Below are 27,744 nucleotides of genomic sequence, written 5' to 3' on the forward strand. Positions count from 1 at the left end.
ATCTGGCTGAACAATGACTGTTTACAAAGCTGGGATCTGAAGGTGCAAAAAAAGCAAAATATTGAGAAAATCTCCTTTGAAGTTATTAATCTGAGGCACTGTAGCAGGCCATCACAAAAAGAAAGTTTCTATACATTTACAGTAGGAAATTTATAAAATATCTTCATGGAACATGATCTTTACTTTATATCCTAATGAGTTTTTGCATAAAAGAAAAATCTGTAATTTTTACCCATACCTTGTACTTCGGGCGATTACAAATTTTTTTCCTGTGCTACTTAAGACTGGTTTTGTTGTCCAGGGTCACAAATCTTGTATGCAGTTGCTGCCCTCAAGTGGCCTAATTGTGTATTGTACATAGTAACCTATCACCTGCATGCCACACATGGACAAAGTTCTACAGTTTACAATTTATACTTATTTCTCCACGAATTTACCTTGCAATTTGTAAATAAATATTTGTTTTTCAGTCTGGTCAATAACAAGTGATGTCATCCTACTGTTCAGAGGGGGTGAAGAGGAACAGAACATGTTCTCTAGTCTCAGACTGCACCTGATCAAGAGACAAAACTGAGTCATATAGCTGCCTTAAGGGAGTCGGGGAGGGTTGGGATCTCAAAGCAGTTCCTTCCTGTGCCTCTTTTATCCACCTTACTGGAATCACCTCCCTTTATCAATCCTGGGGGGATCTTCAGTAAAAGTCTGTTACTACCCCCTTGTGCCAACACACACTATACGAATCTGTAATAGACAGAGTCTAAAAAAATAGTACTATATTGCCCTAAAAGTGGTTCTTGGCTCCTTGCAATCATAGGGGAACCACTTTAACCATATTTTGGGGACTTGGTGGTTCTTCAGCAGTTTTTTGGGATGAGGTGCTATATATAGAACCGCTGAAGAATCATGCAGGGGCTTAACAGGTTCTTGGAAATGGTATGGAGCACCCCGGTCACCCCAAAGAACTTCTGAAGAACCTCTAAAGAACCACTGAGTGCTATTTAGAAAGAAAAATTGTGTAATGTAAAGCAATAAATATCAAAGTATATTATTTAAACAGCAGATACTTTAATCTAATAATACATCGTGTAGGAAGAAGATGGTATTTAATGGGCAGTATGTATTATTTATAAAGATGCATGCAGAATATTTGCCCATTTTTTATTTTTATTAAATACACTACCAGTCAAATATTTTCCTACTCATTATCTTAAAAAGGTTTTGATCTGCTGTATGCTTAGAAGTTTAAAATAAGTTTGTAGACAAAAATATAATTGTGCTAATATAAAACCTTTCTACCAACTAAAATTTCAAACTAACCCTTTTTTACAAACTAAAAATGTATTCAATAAAATGTCTTTGAAACAGACGACTTTGAGTGAATAATAAAAAAAAGAGCACCCAGGAAGAGCATTGAATAGATGGGAACTCCTTCAATATTGTTTAAAAATCATCTTAGGGTGAGACTCCAAAAACTGGTCACAACATAATTCTCATCATTCCCTTTTTGATATTCCACAGCTTTTGATGAGCTTAATATTTTTTCTAAAATGTGGAAAAAACATGAATAAGTAAATAAGTGTTCCAATCTATTTGACCTATATTGTACTGTAAATGTAATCAAATTGATTGGATGTGTTCATTTAAATACAGCTAAGGTAGATTAAAAGAGTATACATCTTTATCATAAGTTGCTTTATTTGGGGTTTGTGCATTTGACAAAACATATGTTGAAAAAATGTATCTTCATACAACTTCTGCATAGTCAAAAATACACAATATCTTACAATATTTACAATGTGGGTACACCAGACACAAAAAATGTAGGCATCATTACCAAAAATTTGTTGTAATATAAAGTATATATAGTTTTCCAGCCTGATAACTTAACCATCCTCCTAAAAAAGACAAATATACAGAATCAGGACACATCCATAACAGTCTCCAATCACATGTGTCTACAAATGCAATGCACAGTATTTCATGTTGCAATGTTCATGAACTGCTAAAGCATACAATGATAAATGCTATACAGTGCATACTTAGTGATTGTCAATATCCATGATATTGAAGGGAACCCATTTGCCAAGTCAATGCTGAGTTAGCATACTCTGCATACAGTAGGTCTCCATGTGGTTCTGATGACAGGTCACCCTCATTCCATGTTGATATCCAGGACCCCCGTTGTAGTAATAACTGCTTTTGTCATCCCATTGGTGACCATAGTGTCCATGGCTCATGTGAAGCTGGCTGATGGGACTGTAATGGCTGTCATGTGGAGATGGTGAACAGAGTTTTGCTGAGTTTGATGTTTCCTGATGCAAAGGTATCTCTTTGGAAACTGTCTGGTCATGCATACCATAGATCTCTCTCTGATGGTGAAGATAGTTCTCAACGGGCTCCCGGAAAGTTGCTGCGTTCACTTCTGGTTGCCTGTAGCACTCTATATGGGTGCAGGGAGGTGAAGCTGGTTCTGTTGTTGAATGCGTCCGCAGGTACGAGGACAGTGCTGAAATATGGGTTATGGCACGCCGTAGGGTTGAGATCTTGGAGAGGCGCTTCCCACTGAGGTCGTGCTTAAGAACGGTGCGTAAAGCGTTGAAGGCCTGATTGTAGTCAAGGATACGCTTTCGTTCCCTGATGTTGGCGGTGACTCTTCTTGCTTTGGACCGAACGGGACGGTTACGCCTCTTGTCCACCTTGACGTCCTCCGGGTCACTGGGGCAGGGTGAGACGGAAGGCTCTTTGGCGTGTTCGTTTCGACAGTCATCATCCTCACCCACAGGCAAATCCTCCAACTCATCCTCTGAAATTTCAGATTCCGTACTGGTGCCGCCCAAACTCATGGCTGATGATATGACCTTCGTCCTGCTTCAAAATATAACTTGTAGCTTTAATAGAAGTAGCGTGGCAAGCTTTTTTCTTTACAATCTACAGACAGCTTTGCAAAACATCCACATGTTGAAAACCTCTGTTCTTCTACCAGATGAGATCTGACAGTTTCAGCAAAGGAGAGCGGGGCTTTTAAAGACAACCTGACGTGTCACGTGGGCCAGCTGCCTATAACCAAAGGTGTATTCTGTGTTTACAAGTGCCCTCCAGGCAAAAGTAGACATCAGTCAACAGACTCTGACACACCTCCTCAACACACAGGATCTGCTCTTTCTAACTGTACAGTGCTGAAAACGAGGAATGGAATTTGCAAGGCTGACAGACATATGTAACTTCAAGGTGTGTGAAAATGCCTGCATGTTTGTTTTTGACTCTTTAACGGTTATTTATCTTTACTCCAAATAAATAACATGCTTTTATGGAGAATAAAGCCAGAATCCAAATCAATTCACACAGATCTTTCATGTCCAAAACTTACACACTGGAACCATTGTGCAATTGTGCTGAAAGTGGTATTTCACCCAGAAATTAACATTCAGTCATTATTTCTTCATCTTCTTGTCTTTTAAATCCTGATTGACTTTTCTTTCTTCCGCAGAACACAAAAGAAGATATTTTGAAGAATTGTGTTAAGCGAACGATGGTGGTCACAGCTCACTTCTATTGTATGGACACAAAACCAATGCAACTCAATGGGGGCCGATTTAGTTTGGTTACCAACATTCTTCAAAAAATCTTCCTCTGTGTTCTGCAAAACAAAGAAAGTCATGCAGGTTTGAAATGACAAGATGAACAAATAATGAAATAATTTTCATTTCAGTGTGAACTATCCCTTGAAATGAAACATGCTTGTCAAAATACAATGAAAGAGCCACCACGCTATTATGGTGTAAAAGGCCAAAATCCCAATTAAAAAACCATAAACCATTGATCATCTAAAATAAACAACATTGACATCAGTGTACAAATATTTCCTTCCCAAGTTTCTCCCAACCTTGATCCAGATGTATTGCCTTACCTTGTCCCTGTTGTTGAGAGAAAAATGAGAACATTCATGACAAATTATGGCTTCATCAGATAAGTCTCTTTTACCAATTTGCCTTTACACCTTTTCTGTGCCAGAGGGATGGAAAAAGCACTTATCATGTGTCACATAAACTCTGGATCTCTGTATGGTCACAATTAGCTTTTGTGTATTAAGCGATTACTGGCCTTCCTGGGCTGCAGCGAGGGACAGTATAATTTGGTTGTCTGAAAAGTCATAAATCTAATGTGCGCTTCCTACTGGGCAAGAACAGGCAGTAGCCACTTCACTTCAAAGTGAGTGAAAAGGAACACAGATATTTTACAATTATTACCTGTGATGTGAATTAAGGGGCTCGGTGCTTTTGCCTTTTTATCCTGGCAAGCAGCTTCTGTATCCCTGTGTATTTGAACTGTCAGATTTATTGTAATCGATGACTATTAATTGTTCTACTGTATATTATATTCTATTCTGCATTGGTTGAATTGTTACAGTCTACAGAGAACGTCTATCTATCATTCCTGCTGTATAAAAAGTAATTGTTGTATTTTCCCCCCAAAACCATCAAACATTTCACTGTAAGGGTTGAGAGACATTCCCTTAGATGTAAGCTTAAAGTGATAGTTCACTCAAAAACGAAAATTCTGTCATCATTTACTCACCATCAAATTGTATGACTTCCTTCCTTTAATCCTGGACACTGTACACGTGGTGTGTTAACTTCATGTTGAAGCAGGTCTACAAATATATAGCATTCGTGTCGGTGGCTTGTTAGTGTATATTGGCCTAATATTGCTAGTAACTTTGACATTGAGCCCTTTATCAGATACTTTCATCTTAGCGACTTACAAAAGTGAGGAAAACAACATTTAACTGATTCCAAACCTGTGTGATTTTCTTTAACTCTGCGATATTTTGAAGAACATTGGTAGTACAACATTGCTCCCATTGACTTCCAGTGTATGGACACAAAACCACTAAGGCATTTCTCAAAATATCCTCTTTTCATAATGCATTATTTTGTTCAGTACACATAATATATATATTTTTTTTTTTATTAATAGTCAATGGTCTATCAATTTAACTTTCAGTTGATAGCAGGTGTCCTGAAATAAAATCATTAGAGCATGTTTTTTTGTAATTTCTTCTTTGCTACAGGACAACTTAAATAAAAGTGACACAATTTCCTACATTCTCTCTACTAAATGAACCTTCGTTCATAGTCTCACTCACCGGAGGACAGTGCACTAATCAATCTTACCAGTTTTTAGACGAAACCACTGGTTAGACCTGTTATGGGCTCTTATACACGGCGCTCTGGAATACTTTATTCTGATTGGTCAGTTGGAACATTCCAAGGGTTGTTATTCTCCCAGCAACCAGGATGCTGCGAATCATTTTGACAGGTGCAGTTAAATATTACACAAAATTTAATGTAAATATGTCTTTTAATCACATATGACATTATATTTACAAATGATTAAACCACATTGAATGTTTATGAACGTCGTTTCTTACCTTTCTTTCTTTTTACCATTTCTTACAGCTTTTCCTCGCGGAAGGTCTCCAATCAGTAAAAATGAGGTAATCAAATATTTCACACGTCATGTCCAGTTTTAATCTCAAGTGGCAAGCAGCCATGTAATAAGCGGGATAATGTACAAGCAGCTGGTAGTTATCGCGAAATAAGCCCCATCAGTGATCACACTGTCGAGGCTTATTTTTGCTATAACAACCGGCTGCCTGCATTATCCCTTACTTATATACAATAGTTTTACTACTTTCTCTTAGCTTGTGTCTATTTTACAATCAGCACTGAAGCCTCCAGCCAAATCAGCGGCCCAAGAGTGTTTTCTAACAGCTCAGATCATATCAGCAATGGGCGGTGGTGCAATAACCTTTAAACAAGGAATGAGAAGCCATTTCAGACATTGCTTCCTTCCTGTCCACTCTTAACTGCTCAACAGAAAGGGCCTACTTATGACTTCAACCATCTATGTTTAGGTGTCTTAAGTGTCATTCTATACTGTGTCAGCCATTGCAAGCATCCCTGCAGTCAATTATGGATGGACGTACTATATAAGACTCAAATATTGTATTAAAAGGGTTAGTTTGCACAAAAATGAGAATTCTGTCATCATTTATTCACCCTCTTGTCATTTCAAATCTGTATGGCTTTCTTTCTTCTGGAGAACACAAAAGATATTTTGAAGAATGTTGGTAACGATTAACGGCGGTACCCATTGCATTGGTGTTGTGTCTATACAGTTGAATTGAATGGGTACCGCCAATTGTTCGGTTACAGTGCATTCAGGGTATATCAAACTCACAAACTTTGTGATATTAACATAATGCTCTACCAGTAGAGCTGCCAGAACATACGCAATTAATGAGGCCTATTTAACAATATTCAGTATGTATTTAATTTCCATACCGTATAAAAGTATAGACTATATTTGTACATGGTCACATTTGAATGACTTTTGCGAAGAGTGGTTAGTCACGCCATTTAGCTGCAAGCCATTTACTGTAACTTGTTTTGACCGATAGATGTGTTGACTTCATGTCGCTCATAGGCGTGGGGTGTTTTCCAGTTCTGTAGTGAAAGGCAAATTGGTTTTTGTAAGCGGAAAAAATAGTTGCTTAAGTAGGAATTACAACATCCTCTTCCTTTTCTTGTTCTGCAATTATAATAAAAAATGCAGGTCTGTTTAAACACAGGGCTGTGGATTGTGTCACACTGCGTTTGCTCTATAATTTGAAATTAGTTGTAAAACGCCACAACCTTTGCACAGGTAAACTCAGACTTAAAAAAGAGAATAAAATCCATGACATTTTGGCAGTGGCACATCTTAATATAGAAAATTATCCCTAGATGTTATATGTTGGTAATGCACGCCTAGGCAGGTAATGAATGGTGTTTCTCAAAAACAAAAACTACCGCAGACAGAGACCGTGGGAACGTCAGCGTAATTGTTTTTTGCTGCTTTTTCTCAGTGGTCATGAGAGCAAAGATTAAGGGTCATGAACACAGAAAGTGGGGACTGATGTACTTGGTAATTGAAGGTTTTGTTGGAGAGGTTTGGAAACTAAAGTGCTTTGTAATAATCATTTTTTTTCTTCTACAGGTTGAAAACAACATGAAGTCGAAATGATGAAATAAAAAAGATCTTTCAACTGGAATCTAAAACTTTTTCAACATGTATTTTCAGTTTGGTTACACTATACAAAAAGGTTGTTTTTGTTAGTTTTACAGCATTTATTAGTGGATGCCAATTATTCCTTCAATACAATTATTCATGTTAGTTCACTCTGTGTACTAACTAATGTTACATAAACAGTTACAACTTTTGTTTTTTAACTTGTATGAGTAAATGCTGAAATTACCATGAACTAAAGTCAATCAATTCTGTTGAAGTATTGTTCATTGATTTGTTAGTATATGTTAGCCAATGCATTAACCTTCTTGTTAAGTGTTTCTATCCAATTTTTCACCTAATATCTAAACTGTCAGCCAAAAAGTGGTTTATATTGGTCAAGTCTTTGAACTGTTGACGGCTCGGTCAAAGGTTAAGGAGCACCCTTGAGCTGGACACTTAACCTGAATAGCCCATAAGAATGAATTGCCATGGCATTGTTAGCAAAGCACTCCTTAGACCAGTTCTCTAGCCAAAATTTTGAAAGATGTTTTTTCCTTCTACATTTAATGTTGCATTACCTCAATTGTTCCACCTCACACCCCTGCCCGTGCATCCCACAGCCAGCAATGTGTGATTAATCTGCAATGGAAACATTTGCATGTTTGAATCACTAACTGTCCCACCCAGACTAAGTTGTAGACCAACGCATAAACATTGATGATTTACAAGAGGGGTTGGCAGATTAATTGTCTTGTACTGAGAACTTCAAGAACGCTCTTAAAACCCACCCCGGCCTTTTTTGACGAATGGGAAGACACTAGTAATTATCAGTCGCCATGTATAAATCAAGGTCCTTTTAGATAGCCGTGCAGCATGTGGGAGAGCTAGAGTTAGCCTGGACTGGCTATAACTGAGATTTGTAAATCTTGAGTCTAAGGTTAGATAATGAGAAGCTGTTTTTTGGCAGCTAATAGAAGACAGTGATACAATTATTGAGATACATGCTTTTAAAGGGGTGGCGAGGCTTGAGAAGTATGCAGGGAAATTAAAGGTCCATGTGGTAAATACAATTTTAAGTGGTTTGTTACTACATTCCTTAGAAAAAAGTCACCTTTGTGTTATTGTAGGTTACTGCCACTAATGCGATCTTAAAGCATTAGTATGTAAGCTATTTGCTCTCTTTTTTGGTCACATGCTTTGTGATCGTTTTTTTGGAAATATACATTGTGTTTGTTTCAACACATTGTTGGGTAAAATATGGACGAACCCAACCGTTGGGTTTACATTAACATATGGTTGGGTCAAAGAGGGACATGTTCTAGGTTTATTTAACCCAAAAGTTTGTGCATATTTACCCCATCACGAATTGAACAACCCCATATTTCTAGAGTGCCTTAAACACCAAACAAACCAAAAATATACCTTATTACATTCATCGCATACATAAACTTCCCTATCACTCTATTCCTAACATTATGTTTAGATATTCTTGTGTGTTCATTTAGGGGGTTCCCAAACTACTCTATGATCGCTTTGGGCGCATTTAACAGCGTAATGGAAATGTCTGGGACCTCCTCTGCCCATTCAAACCCTTGTAAAAGAGTACAACGGTATTGTTGACACATGCCTCTGTGATCTGCACTCTGTTGCCCTTGCTAGTTGGCATGAGTGCACCAGTCCCCTGGCTGAGGTTTGATGATGTTGTGTTAAAGGTGGGTGTCGTCTCTTGTCAAGGGAGGTGGGACTGATCTACTTTTATTCCCTGACTCAGTATCCACCTCTCTGGCTGCTTGTGCTCTGTCTGTGGAGAAAAGAGGCGTCCCAGAAGTTAGTCATTCTTAGACAGAGTTTAAAAAGGGAGCCACTCGGAGATAAAGAACCAATGTGTGACATTAAAATAAAATCTGTAAAATGCAGTGAAAACTTTATTGACTTCTATCAATTCAGTTACAAAACAATATATTATTCGTAATGACAGAGACAACGCTGTTTATACTTCGCTTTTGTGTATCAAGATGAGCATGCTTGAAGACAATACCACTGGATTAAGAAGAAAGTTGTCTCACTATGGGATGTACTGCTATATTTGTGATCGTCTTGTCTCCATGGTGAGTCAAACTGACTTTTTACAACCTGCACCCCGTTTTTCCATGTTTGACAACAAGTTAACAACCCTAACGTATCCCTGTTGTTCAATACCACAATTACAAAAATTAGATCACAAAAAGTCAAATAAAATGCCACAGACGTTACAATCATGTTTGAATTGATTTATAATCATGGCCTTCGGCTACTGTAAATATTAACATTTGTTTGTGAGACGTTGACAGAACATTCCAGAAGAGTGAAATATGAGCTGTTAAAGATACAAGCTGAATTTCAGATGAAAGCGTGTTGACAAGACACAGGGGATATGAAATCACTTCTGGCCTTTCAAGACTAAGATGCCATGCTCAAGGCTAGTCAACCGACCACTACCTGTATAGCAGCATTACAGAGACGGAGGACTAGCATTATTTCAGCCAGCTCTCTGCAATTAAAAGAGCCAGTCTTTCACTCAGTATTACATTACTAGAGCCCAGTTATGTGATTTATGATTTGGCTGGAGTCTGTGTTTGACAGAACTTTACTGTAGAGGCTATGACATGGCCTGTAGGTAATACTTGTTATGTCCTAGGAATGTAAGCTACCCTCTTTTTGGAGTCGGCCTTTCATAGTTCAGACTGCCCTGAGGTATAGCCTTAAAGTTACAGTGTGGGAAATAATTATTTGATCCCTTGCTGATTTTGTAAGCTTGCTTACAAAGAAATGAAGGTCTATAATACAACTGTTGGTGCGATTATTTGGAAATAGAAGAAATACAAAATAAATATCAATTGCCCTTGGTCTGGAGTTTCCTGCAAGATTTCCCCAATGGGGTAAAGATGATCACGATAAAGGTTAAAGATCAGCCCAGAACTACACGGAAGAAGCTTGTTAATGATTTAAAGACAGTTGGGACCACAGTTAGCGAGCAAACCATTGGTAACACACCCAAGGAGGCCCACCTGAAGTTTGACAATGAAAATCAAAATGATTCAGAAAGGCTTTGTGAGACCAAATTTGACCTGTTTTTGGAGGGAGAGAAATGTTGACTATGACCCCAAGAACACCATCCCTACAGAGAAGCACAGTGTTGGAAAGAATAAGTTTTAGGGCTTTTTCTGAAGATGGGTCGTGGATGTGCCTTTAACATGACAAAGACCCAAAACATACTACCAAGACAACCAAAGAGTGGCTTAAGGAGAAGCATATTAAATGCCATAGCCAGTCTCTAGTCCTATAGAGAATCTGTAAAGCAGGCTGAAACTCCTTAAAGAAACCTTAGAGAGTGGACTAACTATCAGAAATGTTTTACCTCTGTGCTTGCCAACACACAGGGTTTCTCCACCAAGTACAAAGTTATGTTTCGCTCGGGGATCAAATACTTATTTTACCGACTGAAATGCAAATCAATTTATAACCTTCATATAACATTTTTCACCTTTTTTTTTATCAGTTCAAATAAATCTGCCATAAAAATGATAGACCCTTCATTACTTTGTAAGGCAAACTTACAAAACCAGCAGGGGATCAAATAATTATTTCCCTCACTATATGTTCTAACTGTTTTACCCATTTCTTGTCAGATTAAAACTTTATAAACATTATAAAGCATTCTGGTAGTTATGAAATGCCTATTAAAATGCTATAATTCTATCATTTACAGGATGAAAGAGTCTAATTGTTCCACAATGCTGATTATGCACGAATCATGGAAGCGCAAGATAATAATAATAATATGTTTTATTTATATAGCACTTTTCAGGAACCAAAGGACACTTTGAAGATGAAAATTATAATCTATAAAGATTTATAAATTCAGTTTACAGACATTTGGAAGTGTCTTCTGAATGGCAGTGTGATTTGTTCCACCTAAATGAGGAACTTACTGATAACCTTCGCTTTCAACAAAAATTAACACACATGGTGGAAGTTCAAGAGTTCACAGAGGAGTTCACAGGGGTTTATTGTCCATGTCACTCTATCCTCAGAAATCTGACCCCTTTCAAAGGTCTGACCCCTTTCTGTGATAATAACTGGAATCTGTTTTCCAGAATTATTGCCAATAAAAATAATCCTATAACATTGCACGAATTCACATAAAGATCATTTTAATTTGATTAAACAATCTTGACCTGACAAAGTCACACCTTTATTGATCACTTATCGGTCTATGGTGAATTTGGGCCTGATCTGTGATTTAAGATAACTAAAGATATGGATAGTACTTGTCTGCCCCCCACTGGTTCATTTGAGAGAATGCATTGAATTTAAACCACCAAAACTAGCTAAATTTGTCAGCCTATTGAGAAGCAAGAAAAATACTTCCAAGAAAATTATGACTAACTTAAATGGTTAATAAAGCATGGTGGAATTTAAAGTATAAGCAAACTCACACACTTAATTTCAAGCTCATTCCACACATACACCATACAAATATAGGTGTTTAAAAGAGTAGTTCAATTTCAAAAAGAAAATTCTGTCATCATTTACACGCTCCCATGCTCCCGTTCTTTCTTCTGCAGAACATAAAAGAAGATATTTCGAAAAATGTCAGTATAACAAAATGCATTTAATCAGAATCAAGTGAATGGGCGGCTGCAAAAAAAATCCTTCAACAAATCTTCTCTTATGTTCTGTGGAAGAAAGAAAATCTTACAGGTTTTAAATGGCAAGAGGTTGAGGAAATAATGACAGAATAGTCATTTTAAAGGTGAACTACTCCTTTAAGAGGTTCTTCGCAGCGATGCCTTATGAACCATTTTTTTTGTTCCACAAACAACCATTTGGTCAAAGGTTATTTAAAGAACCATCTCTTTGAACCATTCTAAAGAATTATATAATTTTTCTTCACAAAGAATTGTTTGTGAAACAGAAAGGTTCATCAGATGTTAAATGTTCTTTATGGAACCATTTATACAAAAAGGTTACTCTATAGTACCGTGAAGCACCTTCATTTTTAAGAGTATGCAGACACTCTCAGAAAGGGAAACTGTTGGAAGTTGATCATGTCCTCATTTCTATAACCACTGTCTGCATAACTAGGGAGATTGTAAAAGAAGCTGACCCAGATCTATAATCCACTCCCACTTTAGCATGGTTCAAAGTGCAAACTTTGATGGATAACCATGGCCCCCAACCAGGGGGGGCCGGTGCCCACTAGCAGGCCTCCACAAACTTCCAATGAGGCCTCATGATGATTTAAAATGATTAACAGTAAGACAAAACAGTAAAACACGCTAAAACCAGATCTACAATATTTTATTGGGTAGATATTACGAGTGGGCGACCTTTAAATATTGGTGTGGAACCACGGAGGGGTCTAAAAAAGTAAAAATGCTTTCGATATGCATGTCAAGACAAATATAAAAAAAAAAACAGATGGAGAGCGTCTTCACCTTCACAATTAAATGCACTTTGGTGGCGATTTCATGAGTTTGCGTGACTGCTTCCTGTGGCCTTGACTGGGAAGCATCCACGCCTTGTGTCGCGACGCACGAAACACCGCCCGCCTCTCGCTGGCACCCCCGAACGCAGGCGGTGATTGGGCAGAGCAAATGTATCAACTCCCCTCGTCCACCGAGCACCGGTTGAGCACATACTGTCACTTGCGTTACTGTTAAATGGAGGGACGTCCCTGTGAAGGGGCAACAGGAGTATATATAAGTCATGGAGCAGAAAACGCACCGGATCGATCGAACATATCGGTAAACAATGATCAGAACCACTGTCAGCTCCAGAACGAGAAAACGCAGACGAAGAAAACAGGTTGGTAACCAGCATATCTAAACGTTCCCATCTAAGCCGCAAATACTCGTCGCCGCATGTTTATTTAACGCGAAAGCAGCTCAAGTCACACCAAACGCCGAACGTGTGCGAGCGAGTCTAGTGTTTTATATAGTTATTTTAAGCATTAGCCTCGAAGCTAGCTAGCGTGTGGGGACATTGACCTTGTGCACCGGTCTCTCATCAGACTAGTTGGCCGACCACATATTTACCTGACTTTTAATTCTTCGGCAAACGCGACTTTTATTTTCATGCCTTTTAAGAGTAGGATTGTGTTCAGTGGGGGTCCTGAGTAGCTTGTTAGCTCTGCGCCGTCGCTGCCACAGCAACACGAACCGGCTCCTGTGGAATGTTCCTGCTCGTAGCTTAAGCTCGTTCTGTTATTTCCTGTCCGCCATGATGGACGGCCAAAGCTTACAAACTTCACCGCAGTCCGTTTTGTCTCATAAACAGAATAACTTTGTCGCACGGCCCGGCTAAGCGGGCTTTAAACAGGCTGGTTTGTTTGCTTTGTTGTCAACGTCGCTATCGTTAATAGTGTTGACACTCTGAGGAGTGTCTGTGTGGCAGTTTAGCTCGAAACGGGGCCTAATGCTCTCGTGTACACTATCTGACTGTCATGTGAGTGGGCCTGGCAGGGACTGGGCTCGCTCTTACCGCCGTCTCGCTATCGGCACACTGAAGTGGCCTGAATAGAAGCGATGGAAAATTCTTGAAGTGTGTAAATAGGAACTTTATCGCTGTCAAATGCACATAGCACCAATGTAAATCGAGTGACAGAATAGTAATGCTTGGTTGAATAATAGTAACTTGTATGACCACGTCTTTTTTTTGCAATCGCCCATGCTTTGATAACTTGCTCCTCAAGACGCTCGTTTCGCCTCTGCCAACTGGTGAAACTCTTGTTAGGTTTTAATTATACGTTAGTGTCATTATAAACCGTGTGTTGTGTATTTTAACCCATAAGTTACCTTCGAGTCATTTTGGAAAGCACCCCAAGTTCAGTCTGGGTAAACTTTTGGTATGAGGCCATTTAGTCCCGAGCTCTTGTCCGCGTTAACGTCACCGCAGCTATTGTAACATGGACAATAGTCCCCGAAATAATACCCGGTTGCGACCGTAAAACGGTTCACTTTCGATGCATTTAGAGTTGCGTCACAGTCCTGTCTTGAAATATGCGTTCGCATCGCCACGTTTAAATATTTGTAATGTACCAACAATCACGTCTGCCTGCGGCTAATCATGCAGGCTAGCCGCTTAGCATGCTAGCTAGCTGATGACTTGGCCGGTTTGTTGACCGAATAAAACACACTTACGCTTGGTTTTAAATAGACATATATATTTGATTGTCAGCGTATTCAGTTTTTTATGAATTGTAGACGTTAAAGGGATGTCGTCTTGCTGTTACGGAGTTCAGCTAGGTCTAGATGTCTTGTTCACATTTCCACACAAACGAAAGCTAAATTCAACGCACGAAATGCTAATGGACTTTCAAGTATACCGATTCATTCAACTCTGCGACTTTTGATACATTTCTGCCGTTTTAAATGGGTTCCATCAATGCCGGGGAACTACCCAAATATGACTGAGTGCTCCATTTTGACACGTCATACCTCCGGTTAAAAATAGGGCGATGTCAGACCCGAGCCGGCCGATAAAAGCACACTTGCATAGGATGGTTTTCACGCCTCATATTTTCAGCCCTAAAGCACAGAGGTCGTGTCGTCCCGTTTAAAATACTTTTTTATTTTCAACCGGGTATTTTTATCAAGCTGCTAAATTACTTTCATAATGACAAAGAAGAGTAACGTGGCAAAAAACTGGCTCTAAATAAAATCTTTAATTCTTCTATTTAAGTGATTCTGTAGGATGTAATTCAACATCTTAATTTCAGATAACGACTATTGGCATTATTTGACTAATTCTGTTCAGACGCAGGAAGGCTATTGAGTAGCAGACATTCCATCACTTGAGTTATTTAAACTGCTTCTAATTAAAAGTACACTGAATACCCCGCATGGTTTCTCACTGTAACTTCTAGGAGTGAGCCAGTCATCTACATGACCTTGGTTTGGTTCCGGTGAGCATACTTAGTCTAAATATTCATTATTTGTGTACAAACATTGAGTAGACTTGACTTTTGCCTTCCTAGAACTTGAGATTTGATTCGGACTTTCGCCGAAAATGTAGGTCCACCAGAACACTTGATACAGATGTCACATTTAATTATTGCTTTTTTATGTTCCATGTGCAGAAAATGGCAAAATAAATGGAACTCTGAAGGAGGGAGAGGAGACTCCCACATCCTTTAATCCAGACAGCTCCCTGCTCCCTGCAAACAGCAATGGCGACAGACACCTGCTAGAATTCAACGTGAAACTGAAGCCCACTCGACGGGTCTTCCTCAGTGACTCGACAGGGGACAGAAAGGGTAAAAAAGCTTGCAGAAACACTATGGACTTCAAAAATGACAAGTCCTCAGAGCTAAAAACAATCGAGAGTAAAAAAGAGGTTTTGGCTTCGCTTAACGGTGTGGTGTCGCTTAACTCTGTACCGCTTACCAACGGTTACCCCAATGATGGCAGTGGCTCAGAGAGTGGATACACGACTCCCAAAAAGCGTCGGGCCCAAAGGAATGGCAAAGCTGGGGACAATGTGACTGTTTCTACCCAGGGAAAAGCCATGCAGCAGGGCAGCAAACAAGACCATGGGTCTGCGGCACCAGAGTCAGCCGACAGAGCCTCTCAGGTGGAGACCGCTAGAGCCGGTTCAAAAGCAGAAGGTTGCTACGTAAAAGCCAAGGAACCACCCACGTCCGCCACCCCACCTCCTCCGCCAGCGGCCGAACTTCAACGCAAGAACTCGGACAGCAAAGCCGCTGGCAAAAAATTTGAAGAACGGTCCAGCAAAGTTAAGGTGGTCACGTCCACCAAAGAGGACTCGTGGACCTTGTTCAAGCCTCCGCCTGTTTTTCCTGTGGATAATAGTAGCGCTAAGATTGTGCCTAAGATCAGTTATGCAAGCAAAGTGAAGGAGAACCTCAACAAGACTGCCCAAACTGGCGGGGAGGCTCTCACTCCTGCTCCCCAGGTGCCTGGGAGACCGCCACAGGTCCCCATGTCTGCGGTGAAAACCATCACCTCAGCTAGCTTTACCAACGGTCCCCTGCCAGGGGAAGGGAATGGCTGTCCTTTACCCGGACCCCATTTCAGCTCAACGGCAAGCACTGGTTCTCTGGTGTCCCCAGCTGTTCCCGCTGAGAATGTAGCATCTCCCCCTGGCTGTGCTAGTACCGCCGTTGGAAGTTCCTCCACCTCTTTGACTGAGCCCAGGAAGGCCAGTCTGTTTGTTTACCCCAATATGCAACTTTCGCTCCCTAGCGGCCGCCAAGCCGACCCCCCTGCTGCTCCGACAAATCAGAAGTCTCTGGGGGACATTTTTCAGAATCAGTGGGGCTTGTCCTTTATCAACGAGCCTAGTGCTGGTCCAGAGACCGTGGCTTGTCGTTCAAACGGAAAGGACGTGATGGTGGAGGTGAGCTTTCAGGGTGACTGTCCTGCTAACGTGGCTGCTCAGACCTCCGGTACCTCTCAGAGACTGGATCAACCGCCCTTCCCCAAGGCTCACGAGACAGAAAAACGGACTAACGCTCAGAATCTGAGCAGAGGTGCTGCTTTGGCGAGCGGGTCCGTACCCGAGACCTCTGTCCTCGACCTGGAAGCACTGAAAGATGAGACGGGGGTTCATGGTGCAATAGTTTTTTGTTCTTCCTCTAAGGACGTTTGTGCCGAGCTGCCTCCCACCTCAACGGCTGCACCTAAGGTGGCTTTGGCCAAGGACCAGGGTCTTACTAAGGGCTTTGACAGGAGGTCTAGCTGGGGGACGTTTGATCTAAAAGCTGCTGTAATTTATCACACTAAAGGTAAACCAGACTATCTGAATAATGCGCTTTTTATAATGTGTTTTATACATAAACAGACTTTTATATAAAGGGCATGTTTATCGGTTTAGAAGAAATCTTAAGTGTATGTTTAGGTTTCTTAACCTTCTATAATTAGCAAGATGGAGATTGTTAGTTTTGTGCACCAAAAAGATTTTATAAGACACTGCATATATATAAATGTAATGTCTTTGTTGTTATATAAAGCTATGAAATAGCAGGATTTTGTAGCTTTGTTGTTTGTTTTTTCAATTGAAATAGCCCAGTCCTTGAAATGTAGTGTTTTCTAGTCAAATTGAGACTGACGGATGCTGACAAATTGAAGTTGTACTTTGGTATTTTTACACTAACTTTCATCTTTCTCTTTGTGCAGGAATGGAATATATTTTGAATTTGCAAAAACAAGGTAAGCTTCTTATCTCCTCTAGTCTTTAAAAGTTAAAGGAATAGTTCACATTTAAAATCAAATTCTGTCATTATTTACACGCCATTTTTTCATTTCAAACCCGTATGGCTTTCTTTCTTCTGCAGAACACAAAAGAAGATATTTTGAAAAATGTTGGTAACAGTCCCCATTGACTTGCATTGGTTTTGTTTCCATACAAAAGAAATGAATGGGGACCAATGATTACCAACATTTTTCAAAATATCTTCTTTTGGGTTTTGCAGGAGAAAGAAAATGACACAGGTTTAAAAGGACAACAGGCTGAGTAAATGATGACGGAATGCATTTGGAAGGTGAACTATTCTTTAAACGTGTCTCAAAAACACTTCAATACACTGTTTATAAACCACATTTTAAGCCTGCATGTGAGTAAAGGGATAGTTCACTCCAAAAACAAAATTTTATCATCATTTATTCACCCTTACGTCATTTAAAACCTGCTTATGACTCTTTCTTCTGTGCAACATAAAAGAAGATGTGAAATGTCTCAGCGGTTTTGTGTCCATACAATGGAAGTCACCAGAAGGGTTGATGTTGTTCGGCTACCAACGTTCTTCAAAATATCATATGTTCTGCAGAAGAAAGTCAAACATGTTGCTAAAAGTTTGTGTGAATTTTCCCTTTCATGATTCAGCATTTGGGTATTGAAACCCAGTGTCTCATCTGGTCAGCCCCCCAATCCCCCGTCTCACTTTGTGCGTGGTTGTGGAATTTGTATAGAAGTAACTAAACAGTCTTTTTTAATCGTGCCTATGTTCACATTTTACCAACAGATCCAAATCGAGTAGTCCTCTACAGCGAGTCATGGGATGGACCTGCTCAATGAAGCTTCATCTGGACGCTATATCTTAGCTGAACTCTGCTGCAAAAGATGTGCTTGAGGAACAAGACTGCTGCCTCTGAACATCCTGAATCGGAACTAATCCAATCTTAAGAAGGTTTAGAAAGGACCTTGTTACCAGTAAGCAGTCAAGGCGAGAGGAAACAAGAGAGTACGCTTAAGAAAACGGGTTAGATGATTTTAGTATATTAGAATGGAAGAAACTGAGCTGTTGAACTGAACTCTAATGCGCATATGTTGCTGAAGACAATTTGGATGACTTTGGGGACGTAAAACCCACATGTCAAACATAACTCAAACTTTGGACAAAAGCTTCTCCTTTAAGTACTCATGGACCTAAGAGAGCTATCTTCATCTCCAGCCTCCTGGGGAAGAGGATATGTTACCACGCCTCCTCATTCAAACTCTTAAAATCAAACGATGTAGACTCAAAGTGGTTTTGTGTGCATACACATTGAATTTCTCGATTTCTCGATCTTGAGTGAAAAAACATACTGTGGCCAGATGAACATGGCTTTTTTTGAGATTCAGGGGAATCCAGCTACATCCATGTCTGAGGGGGCAGGTCGCCTCTGGGATTAATAATTGTCTTAATTTAATTTCTGGACAAGATCCGAGTCTTGTTAGTGAGGTGTCTCCTTTTTCTTTTCATTGAGCAGGTTTTTGAGGTACACTTTGATTGGGAAACTGTAGTGTGCATGTGCAGTATGCCGCTCTGTGCGTCCTCTTTTGAAAGAATTCAAAGTGCTATCGTTCAGTAGTCTTACTGTTGTCCGTTCATGTTTCTACAGCCATTCACGTTTCTTGCTCATTATGGGAGCGCTTAAACTGAGGGCAGGGCTGTAACGTTTTATTTGGAGCGTTTTTATGTTTTTAAATAACAGGTAGGACCCTGAAGACTAATCGCTAGATGTGCCACTCTTTACACAGTTGCTTTAGCTCCGGCACTGATTGGTACAGTACGTCGCAGGTCATTTAGAAGTGTTTTAAAAGTTGGTTATGCTCTTCATTTCGATTTAGTTCTCTAGAGCTGCTTGTCTACTTGGGGTTTTGTTTTTGCCCAAATAGACAATACTAACTCCAGTTATGTTGTGGAGGTGTGTCATTTCGGAGCATACCAGAGAACGCTTGCTAGATCCAGACTTTATATTTTACTAGCCCCGCATCTATGGTTAGCTTTTTATTGAGCCCCATGAGTCAAATTAGTCACACTTAATGGACTTTGGCATATGTTTTAGTTTTTTTAGCTTATCGATTATATATTTGCTTAAGCACACAAGCCTCATCGATAGAACCGCTGTTGACAGGATTTCTGCCTGTATACGTCGTCTTTCTCATTTCAGAAAATGCATTCTGAAGTTGTATCATTTCACAAATTAATTGATTTATACATAAAATCAGTAGCACTTTAAGTATTATGTTTTTGAATTGTAACCTTAAATGTTGACATATCAGTACATGTTTGAAATTCTAGTAATTAATCATAGGCTACTAACTTTAACTTCTACCTAAGGACTGTCTGTCCACAATCTCAAAAGAAAATAAAGAAAATTAATAAAAACGGTAAAACAAGGAAAATGAAAAAGATGCTCAGGTAGATTTAGGGCAGTGTTATTCTATCTAACAAAAATGCACCAACAGTGTTATTGCCAAAAATGAAAAGAACGTCCCATGTTTGTACCAGCTGTTTTTAAAATGTTAACCTTTAAGGGAACCGATTTCAGTTTTGACTGAGAGCCAAGCTTACATCTTCACAGGCATCAATATGGTTTCTGTACATGACCACAAGACACTGCCAGGTGAAAAGATGCAAGTACACATGACAAAGTTAACCACACTACGTATCTATGTCTTTTTTTATGTGTCGGTTCGCGTTTCAAAAAGCAGCGTGTGCAGGTTTCCATTGTGGACAGAACCTGGAACATGTTGCTGTAGTTCTTAATCAAGTTTCTCTTCTTGAGGTGTCCGATGTCTTTAGTGTATGTTGGTTTAAAGCGTCGGCCTGATGATGAAACCGTTTGCTAAAACTCAAGGTAACAGACGTAAGGTTGCTTTATCTTCTCTAATTCCGGTTGGATTCCACTTAAAATCAGCTTTGTGCAATGTAGAGAAATCCTGCTAATTTCTTGGCTTTTTTTAGACGCTCATCACTTTATGGCTTCACTTGAGTTTTTATTGTAGTTAATAATTGTCTTTAAACGGCTCGAGTAGAGCATTCCTAGTTTGTTTTTCTTTTCTTTTGATATCCAAGGGATTTGCTTAAGGAGTTACTGATGTAAGCATAATTTATAACCATCTGTTATTAAGTTAATCATGAAATACCTCTGTGAACACGTGCTGTCCCGGTATCCCTGTTTTCACCCGGTCGTAGTCATGATTTTCATTGTAAACCCTGTCAACAGAATGAACTACGTCATGAAACTAATCTCCAGGGGTTCAGATGCACATACAGAGGTTCTATGCATTGAACAGAGCCAAGTTTATTGTTTGGGGGGGTTGCACATTAGCTTAATTTACTCTATTCAAATAAGCACTTATTACCCCGCAAATGCTATCATTGCAATATAAATTATTTACACAAAAGATCTTCTTTAGCTGCCCTTATCTAGTGTTTAAAGCAATGAAAGGATGTACAGGTGGGAGAGAGGTACAGATGTACCTGATGGGTTTGATTGCAAAATCTGTAACAAGAAAATGGCATATTCATGTCTTCTCTTGATGTATGAATGAGTTTTCTCGTCCTGTCCTTACAACTCAACTGGTTTTGCGTGTGGATGCATATATGTGTGTGTTCGTGTGCAAGCATGTGTATTCGTCCTCATCCATACACTCGATTATATGCAAGTTAATATTGCGAACTGTTTAGGTTCAGGGTGCCTGTGTTAAGCGATTATATTAAATGGAATCACATCAGAACATGAAACACTTGCTTTTCCATTTATTTCCTCCCCAGCGATCTTCAGTTGTGCCATGTTTTGACTGTTAAAAGTTTTAATTAATATTTCATTTTTATGTTGCTCTCTCTGAATTACCTACAGTGGACACGAAGAGGGGGTTACATTTATGTCTCAAAAATCTTTGTCACTGCTAATAAACTTGAAAAATAAGTGGTTTTCTTTGTCATTTTTAAAGATACGTCTTGATTTTAGATCACATAAAGCGATCTTTTCATAATAAATTAATTAACTTTAAGGGATGGTTTACCCACATAATTAAAATTATATTATTTACTCACCCAGTGTCATTTCAAATCTGTATGACTTTTTTTCTGCAGAACAAAAAGAAGATATTTTGAAAAATGTTTTTGAATTTTCATGTCTTAAAACACTTCAGCATAGTATATAAATATTTCTTTTTAGCCTGCATGTGAGTTAAGGGATAGTTCACTGCTACATTTTCTAATGCAGAATGGAAAATATATTTTGAAGAATGTTGGTAACCAAACAATGGCGGAACTCATTTGCTATTGTATGGACACAACATCCACAAGTGAATGGGTACCGGTGTTGTTTGGTTACCAACATTCTTCAAAATATCTTCTTATGTGTTCTGCAGAAGTAAGAAAGTCATTCAGGTCTAAAATGACAAGAGGGTGAGTAAACGATTTTTGGGTGAACATCCCTTCACCATGTAAGTCTGCTCTCGGAATGTACAACAGCATGTCCCAGTTTCTATTTCTTTTTTATCTTTATTACATTATCTTCATAGTTATTGAATTATATGCAGGACAGACACACGGAAGCTGTGTTTTCCCAGGGAAAGCCCCAGCTCACCTTCAGGCATCTCAACTGAGACAGGAGGAAGGGTGACTCAATTAGGGAATGCTGGAGGATCAGTTACATTTTTATCGGTTGGTTTTTTATTGCCTTGTTTTCCCCACATATCTTCTGCATGAAAGAAACTAATCTTGTTTTTGCTGTCTCTCAATCTAGAAACAAGCTTCATGTAGGTGTCATTACTGAATAGTATGAGTCATGCCCATCTTGACTCGGATTCAGAAATGCAACACTAGGTGTCGCTGTTGTCTATAAGTACCACATACAGAAGCTCAACTGTAAAATAATGCCATTTAAATGGATAAAACTATGGTAATCCTAAAAATGTGGGTTAAATGTGTCTATCGATGGTTTATTTATTTATTTATAAAATAGTTTTAATAAAATAAAACATGGTGACAAAACAGAATCAGTCCCACAATATTGAAATTTTGGAGTTGAATCAACTGAATAATAAAATTATTGTAAGAAAAAGTTAGAAATGCGTTTACTGATATTCTCACCCTACATGTGTCTTTTTGCTGTATGATTTGCTTCCATATCTGTTTAATATTTAGAACATTTAAATGCCTTTGGAAAAAAAACGTAATGATATGCCTAGAAAAATCCACATTAATGCTGAAATGGACGAAGCCCCCCAGTGGTCCTAACGATTCCCAAACATCTCCCATGATAATCTGCAGATTGCAAAAGTAGAGCAACACTTTAGTCTGTGTCTTGTGTCTTAATAACGCCTCTGATTTTCACACGAACCTACTTCTATCGCATCCGCTTCCATATTTGCACTGTGATTGGCACGTCTATTAAAAGCAAGGTGTGTTTTCTCCAAAGTGACAGAATTGTCGCAAACGGCAGTGATTTCAGTTCCCTCAACCCCCCACCAACCCCCCCTGTCAGAAATGTGCCCAAGATAGAAGTGTAAAAATAGACAGCAGAGATTCTGTGTGCTTTAAATAGAGCTGACTCTCGGAGCATGAGTCCAGTGTCACCAAGTCTCTTTGTAGGATCTATTCTGCCCCTCTGTGACTAAACCCGAGCAGAAACGGTTGTCCTTCTCTCTGACACGGGCTAGATGTCAACAATGCCCCAGTCTCTCACTCACAGCCTTAGTCACTATGTACACAGTACCGCTATGGAACCAACAGCTGTGAGACAAGCACACATTAAGCCTGAAGGCTCTCTTTGACTAGCTGGACGAACAGCGAGATTTTTCATTACACAACCTGAATTTGCCATTAAAACACGCACCCAGAGTATTGGATTCATTAAATCCGAACATGAATAATTAACATACTACATATTCCCACTGTATCCCTCATGTGGTCCTTTTCCCAGCTACTGTTTTTCTTTCAGACATGTACGAATAGCATTCGTGACAAAGTGTGCTATGTTTGAATTACCTTAGCTTTATTTGCATGTTGCTTGGTACAAATGGCACTAGACTATCAGCTCTATTACATAATGACACTTTATCTTAACCATGCAATTCAAACCCCCTCTAAACCAGTCTATGACCAGTCTGGGACCACCAGCAGCTGGTTTTAGCTGTTTTTTCAGCAGGGGTGCATTCAACATACAGAAATGAAATGTTGCATCCAATACGTTGTTTTCCGCTTTGATCTCTGCATGCTCCAAACCATCTGTTTTCTGCTCTACTTACATACTGTGGTCTGCCTGGAGTTGTTCAGCATTATATTCCTGTAGCGTCCCCTCCGCAGTGCCCCAGGCAGTACTCGCTGTCAATGCCAGGGCCTAATTAGGACAGCGATTCTTTGTGCAAATGCACACGCCTGGGTCATCTACATTCAGCAAACCTTTTGGTAAGAAAATACAGTAACTTAACAGGCCATACTGTACATGCATTATATGTTAACATTGTAGGGATAGTTCACCCATACATAACATTTCTGTCATCATTTACTCACCTTAGATACATTTATTTGTTCTGATGAACACAGAGAAAGATATTTGAAAGAATGCTTGTAACCAAACAGTTCTTGGCCACCATTGACTACCATAGTAGGAACAATTACGTTATACTTCTTTTTTGTTCTGTTGAACACAAAAGAAGATATTTTGAAGAATTTGGGACAGCAAACAGTTCTGGGGCACAATTGACTGGCATTGTAATTTTTCCTACTATGGTAGTCAAAAGGGTCCAAGAACTGTTAAGTTAAATGTTAAAAGTTATCTGTCTGTGTTCAGGCAAACAAAATACAGATTTGGAACAACTTGAGAGTGATTAATTTTGAATTTAGTGATGAATATTCATTTTTGGGTGAACCATCCCTTTAATAGGTTTGGTATTATGAACAAGATTTTATGTTAGATGTATTTTATATTTATTATTATTTGTTAAAACAATAAAATAAATAAGCGAAATAAATGCTGCAATAGTTGTAATGTATTATATAAAAGTATTCGTATGGTAACCTTATTGTAAGGTTACCATGTTTCTTTTTTGAAAATTGTGTCTGAGATGGCGATCCAACTCAACAAATGAAAAAAATGCTATTGAATTATTGATCATGCTCTAATGTATGGTGTAGCAAATGATGTCCCGTGTATTGAGAAGATCCTCTGACGCTCTTTAGTTCTTGTATACCTCAGCCAAGATACTGTATCCCTTTTATGGAGAGTATTGACGAAGTACAATAAAAATGCCTTGATCTTTCTTGGTTTTGTTAGTTGCATCGTTTTTACAAATGCGCAAACTCAAGCGTACTTAAAAAAGACATTTTCTTGGCATATGAAACATCAAACAGATATGTTGTGCATACCGAGAGTCTATAATGGATTATATTCTTCGAAACATCTTAGTATAACCAATGTACACAAATGGGTTTTTCAGTTGCATGCCACTTCAAGGGACTGACATGCAAACTGGTTGATTTAAACCACAATAAAAACAACATTTTACATATAAAAGCATGCAATGTTGCCATGCTAAACTACTTTGTTAGGTTAATAAACAGACGTATATATAAAATACGCAAATTACTATTTTAATAAACATTACTTAATGATAATTTAAGAAATCTGTTATGTGATTGAAATTAAGATTTCTATACTGGGATTGAAATTGTTGGCTGGTTGAGAATCTGGGTATAAAGACTTAAAGGCTTTGTGAATTTTTATTTGGTTGGGATCCCCACAATCAGTCAAATGTCTTGATCTTAAACTTGATCTCCAAATGTATGGTGCCAAAAGCGCTATAGAAATCTATCAGGATTTTTTGCTGTGAAAGCATAATAAGAGAAGACGCACCCCTTATTCATCACTTAACCATGTGTAACTTGATGGTTGTAACAGCATGCAGTCTAGAAATTTTCTGTACATTCATCTATGCAGCCAGTATAACGTTATCTCCCCTTATTCACACCACATTTTACAAGAAATACTGGTGGTTAATAAAAAATTCATTTTCATTTCGGGCAGCTTAGATCTGATTTCAAATCATTTTCAATTCAAGATTTCATTACACTTGATGATTTTAAATTGAGAGCTGTGAATCTTAAATTGATAAAACCAAATACAACTAACACAACTTCGTAAATATTAACAAAATGCTGCCTTTCTGAAGCCCTTAACAATATGCAAAGAAACATTTGAGATGGAATAAGATGTTTGGTTTTAGAAAGAGGTGCAAATTCATAATCACACTTGAAGAGATGTTAAGTCACTGTGGTTGAAGGTTTGCCATTAAGAAATAAGTTACTGGAGGTTTTCTGATTTGACGGTCAGCCCTGATTTAAAAATCTTGTAAATGTTATTTTGTTGTTGAGAAAGTGAGCTTTGTCTTTCTAGTAACACATATAGGTTATATATAAGTTCATATTGTAGTTAATTACTACTACAGTCATATAGCACATACTGTATATATATAACAGTCAAGCTTTCATAAACTTGTTTGTACACAAAATCCTTTCTTTGTTTTTGTGCTTGTGTGATGTTTTTTTGTGCTCAGAAGATATTTTTCTTTTGCTCTGGGACATTTTTCTGATGCTCAGTCGATCCATTTCTTCTGCTCATGGACATTCTTCACATGCTCATTCAGCGTTTTTCAGATGCTCAAAATGCGATGTGCCGCTCAGGCCAGAGTCGCTGGGGGTGCGTACGCACAGTCTAGCCCTTAACCATAGGAAAATAAACTTTAACCAGATACTGTGATACTAACTGGTGTAGCAGTGATGAGGTGTTTCATCATAGTGGAGTTTGTTCTGCTAACAAGTGCAAATTCATCACAGTAATCATATCTGAAAAGAGCTTAATTCACTGTTCATGAAGTTTTGCATTATAAATGAAGAGATTTTTTCTCATATATTTGACCCTGGACAACAAAACCAGTCTCATGATCTTTGCATAATCTGAAAACTGAATAATTAAGATTTCTATTGATGTATGAGTTGTTAGAATAGGGCAATATCTTGCTGAGATACATTTTTTAAAACTCAGGAATCTGAGAGTGCATAAAAAATCTAAATATTGATTAAATTGCCTTTGAAGATGTTAATCAGGGACACTCTGGCAGAACATCCAATCACAAAAATAAAGCTTTTATATATTTGTCATAAAAGAAAAATCGACAATTTTGCCAAAAAATGTTCCCGTGCTACTCAAGACTGGTTTTGTGATCCAGGGTCACATATAAGTGTACAGATCATGCAGTTCTGCTTCAAAATTTTTGGAAATATGTGATTTGAGAAAGTAAGCTTCTTCTTTTCTGGTGGCACGTACAGGTAGACTGAATGTGGAGCACGCCCTACTCATCCATAAGAACTAGGCCTGCACTTAAAAGAGGACACCGGTTTATTTTGGACCTGGGCAGGAGATTCATTACTCTCTTGGAAATTGTTGCAATAGTTAATTAGACACGTACAGCAGTCGCCCTTTCTAGAAGTTTCTTTTTAACGTCAGTCTGGTTTAGTCTTAGACGTTCATAGTGGATGAATTCCAGAAAATTAGAGCATTTACATATTTGTGGATTCAATAAAACGAATCATAGATTTTGCATTTCGGTGGACCCATAGCTGTATCAAAGCATAAACAAAGCTGTTTTGGTTATATCATAAATAAACACATCACATGCATACTTCAGCACATGTTCATTGCTGTGAAAGCATGCTGAGATGATGCATTTATCCTTAAGCAAACACATAAGATTTGAGGTCAAAGTTGTGGAATGCAAAGCTGTAGAATGTAAACTTTCAGATTTAAATGTTACGGATTTGCAACTTGCATTGGATTGGTTTAAGAACATTACTTTAAGAACCTTAAGGCATGGGCATATTTATGGTACATGTCAAATAAAAGGATAAACATTTTCTTTGCTTTACAGGTGTTTACAGTTTGTTGTATTATTCATACATAAAATGGTGCCTTTTGGCACTTCTGAACACGTTCACAAGGTCTAGATAACAGTCAACACACCAGTAAGGCAATTCTTATGTGCTTCCAAACAGGTTAAAGAAATTGTAAGAACATTTATATTGAATCAAATAAATTAAATGTTACATCAAAATGTTCATGCGCAGTCTTGAAACCTTTTACAACTATATCAATCTGATATTTCAATCACCGGCACACCCTTTTTTTTAAGTTAAGCAATTTCTGTGTGGCTTGGCATGTACTGTAGTTGAATCTAAAAATGAACTTTTCCACCTAAGCATAATAATACATCAGTATGTACTTAATTTATCTAATAATGTGTAATTCACAGTGTGGCTGAATCAAATTCACTCACTTTAACATTTGTATACGTGTTGTATAAACATTTTAATTATTGCTCCTGTTACAATTACAGTAATACAGTATATCAACA

At 38.5% G+C, this 27,744-nt stretch overlaps 2 protein-coding genes across 7 annotated transcripts in view; one reads left to right on the forward strand and one right to left on the reverse strand.

Annotated features, from left to right (window-relative positions):
• Positions 1 to 1,764: 1,764 nt before the first annotated feature.
• LOC130428715 (class A basic helix-loop-helix protein 9) overlaps positions 1,765 to 27,744 on the reverse strand; it is a 28,020-nt gene continuing 2,040 nt past the window's right edge. For 2 of the 5 annotated variants that reach the window (XM_056756908.1, XM_056756913.1), the window contains 2 exons: positions 23,584 to 23,737; positions 1,765 to 2,868 (listed from right to left, as the gene is read on the reverse strand). In XM_056756908.1, coding sequence (XP_056612886.1) covers positions 2,088 to 2,843 — 756 coding nt within the window. In that variant the 5' untranslated portion in view covers positions 2,844 to 2,868; positions 23,584 to 23,737 and the 3' untranslated portion in view covers positions 1,765 to 2,087. Of the gene's footprint in view, positions 2,869 to 4,575; positions 4,652 to 5,174; positions 7,303 to 7,631; positions 7,695 to 23,583; positions 23,738 to 27,744 lie in introns of those variants that run through there. The other 3 variants (XM_056756911.1, XM_056756912.1, XM_056756909.1) reach the window with 3 other exon arrangements.
• nufip2 (nuclear FMR1 interacting protein 2) lies at positions 12,449 to 21,254 on the forward strand. 2 transcript variants are annotated; one of them, XM_056756905.1, is made up of 4 exons: positions 12,449 to 12,903; positions 15,176 to 16,843; positions 17,235 to 17,267; positions 18,080 to 21,254. In XM_056756905.1, exons 1-4 carry the CDS (start codon positions 12,759 to 12,761, stop codon positions 18,130 to 18,132), a joined length of 1,899 nt encoding a protein of 632 aa, XP_056612883.1. In that variant the 5' UTR covers positions 12,449 to 12,758; the 3' UTR covers positions 18,133 to 21,254. The 2 variants fall into 2 exon arrangements, with proteins under 2 accessions (XP_056612883.1, XP_056612884.1); XM_056756906.1 differs by lacking the exon at positions 12,449 to 12,903 and adding an exon at positions 12,911 to 15,001.

This window comes from Triplophysa dalaica, chromosome 9, assembly GCF_015846415.1.
Source record: "Triplophysa dalaica isolate WHDGS20190420 chromosome 9, ASM1584641v1, whole genome shotgun sequence".
Taxonomy (NCBI): domain Eukaryota; kingdom Metazoa; phylum Chordata; class Actinopteri; order Cypriniformes; family Nemacheilidae; genus Triplophysa; species Triplophysa dalaica.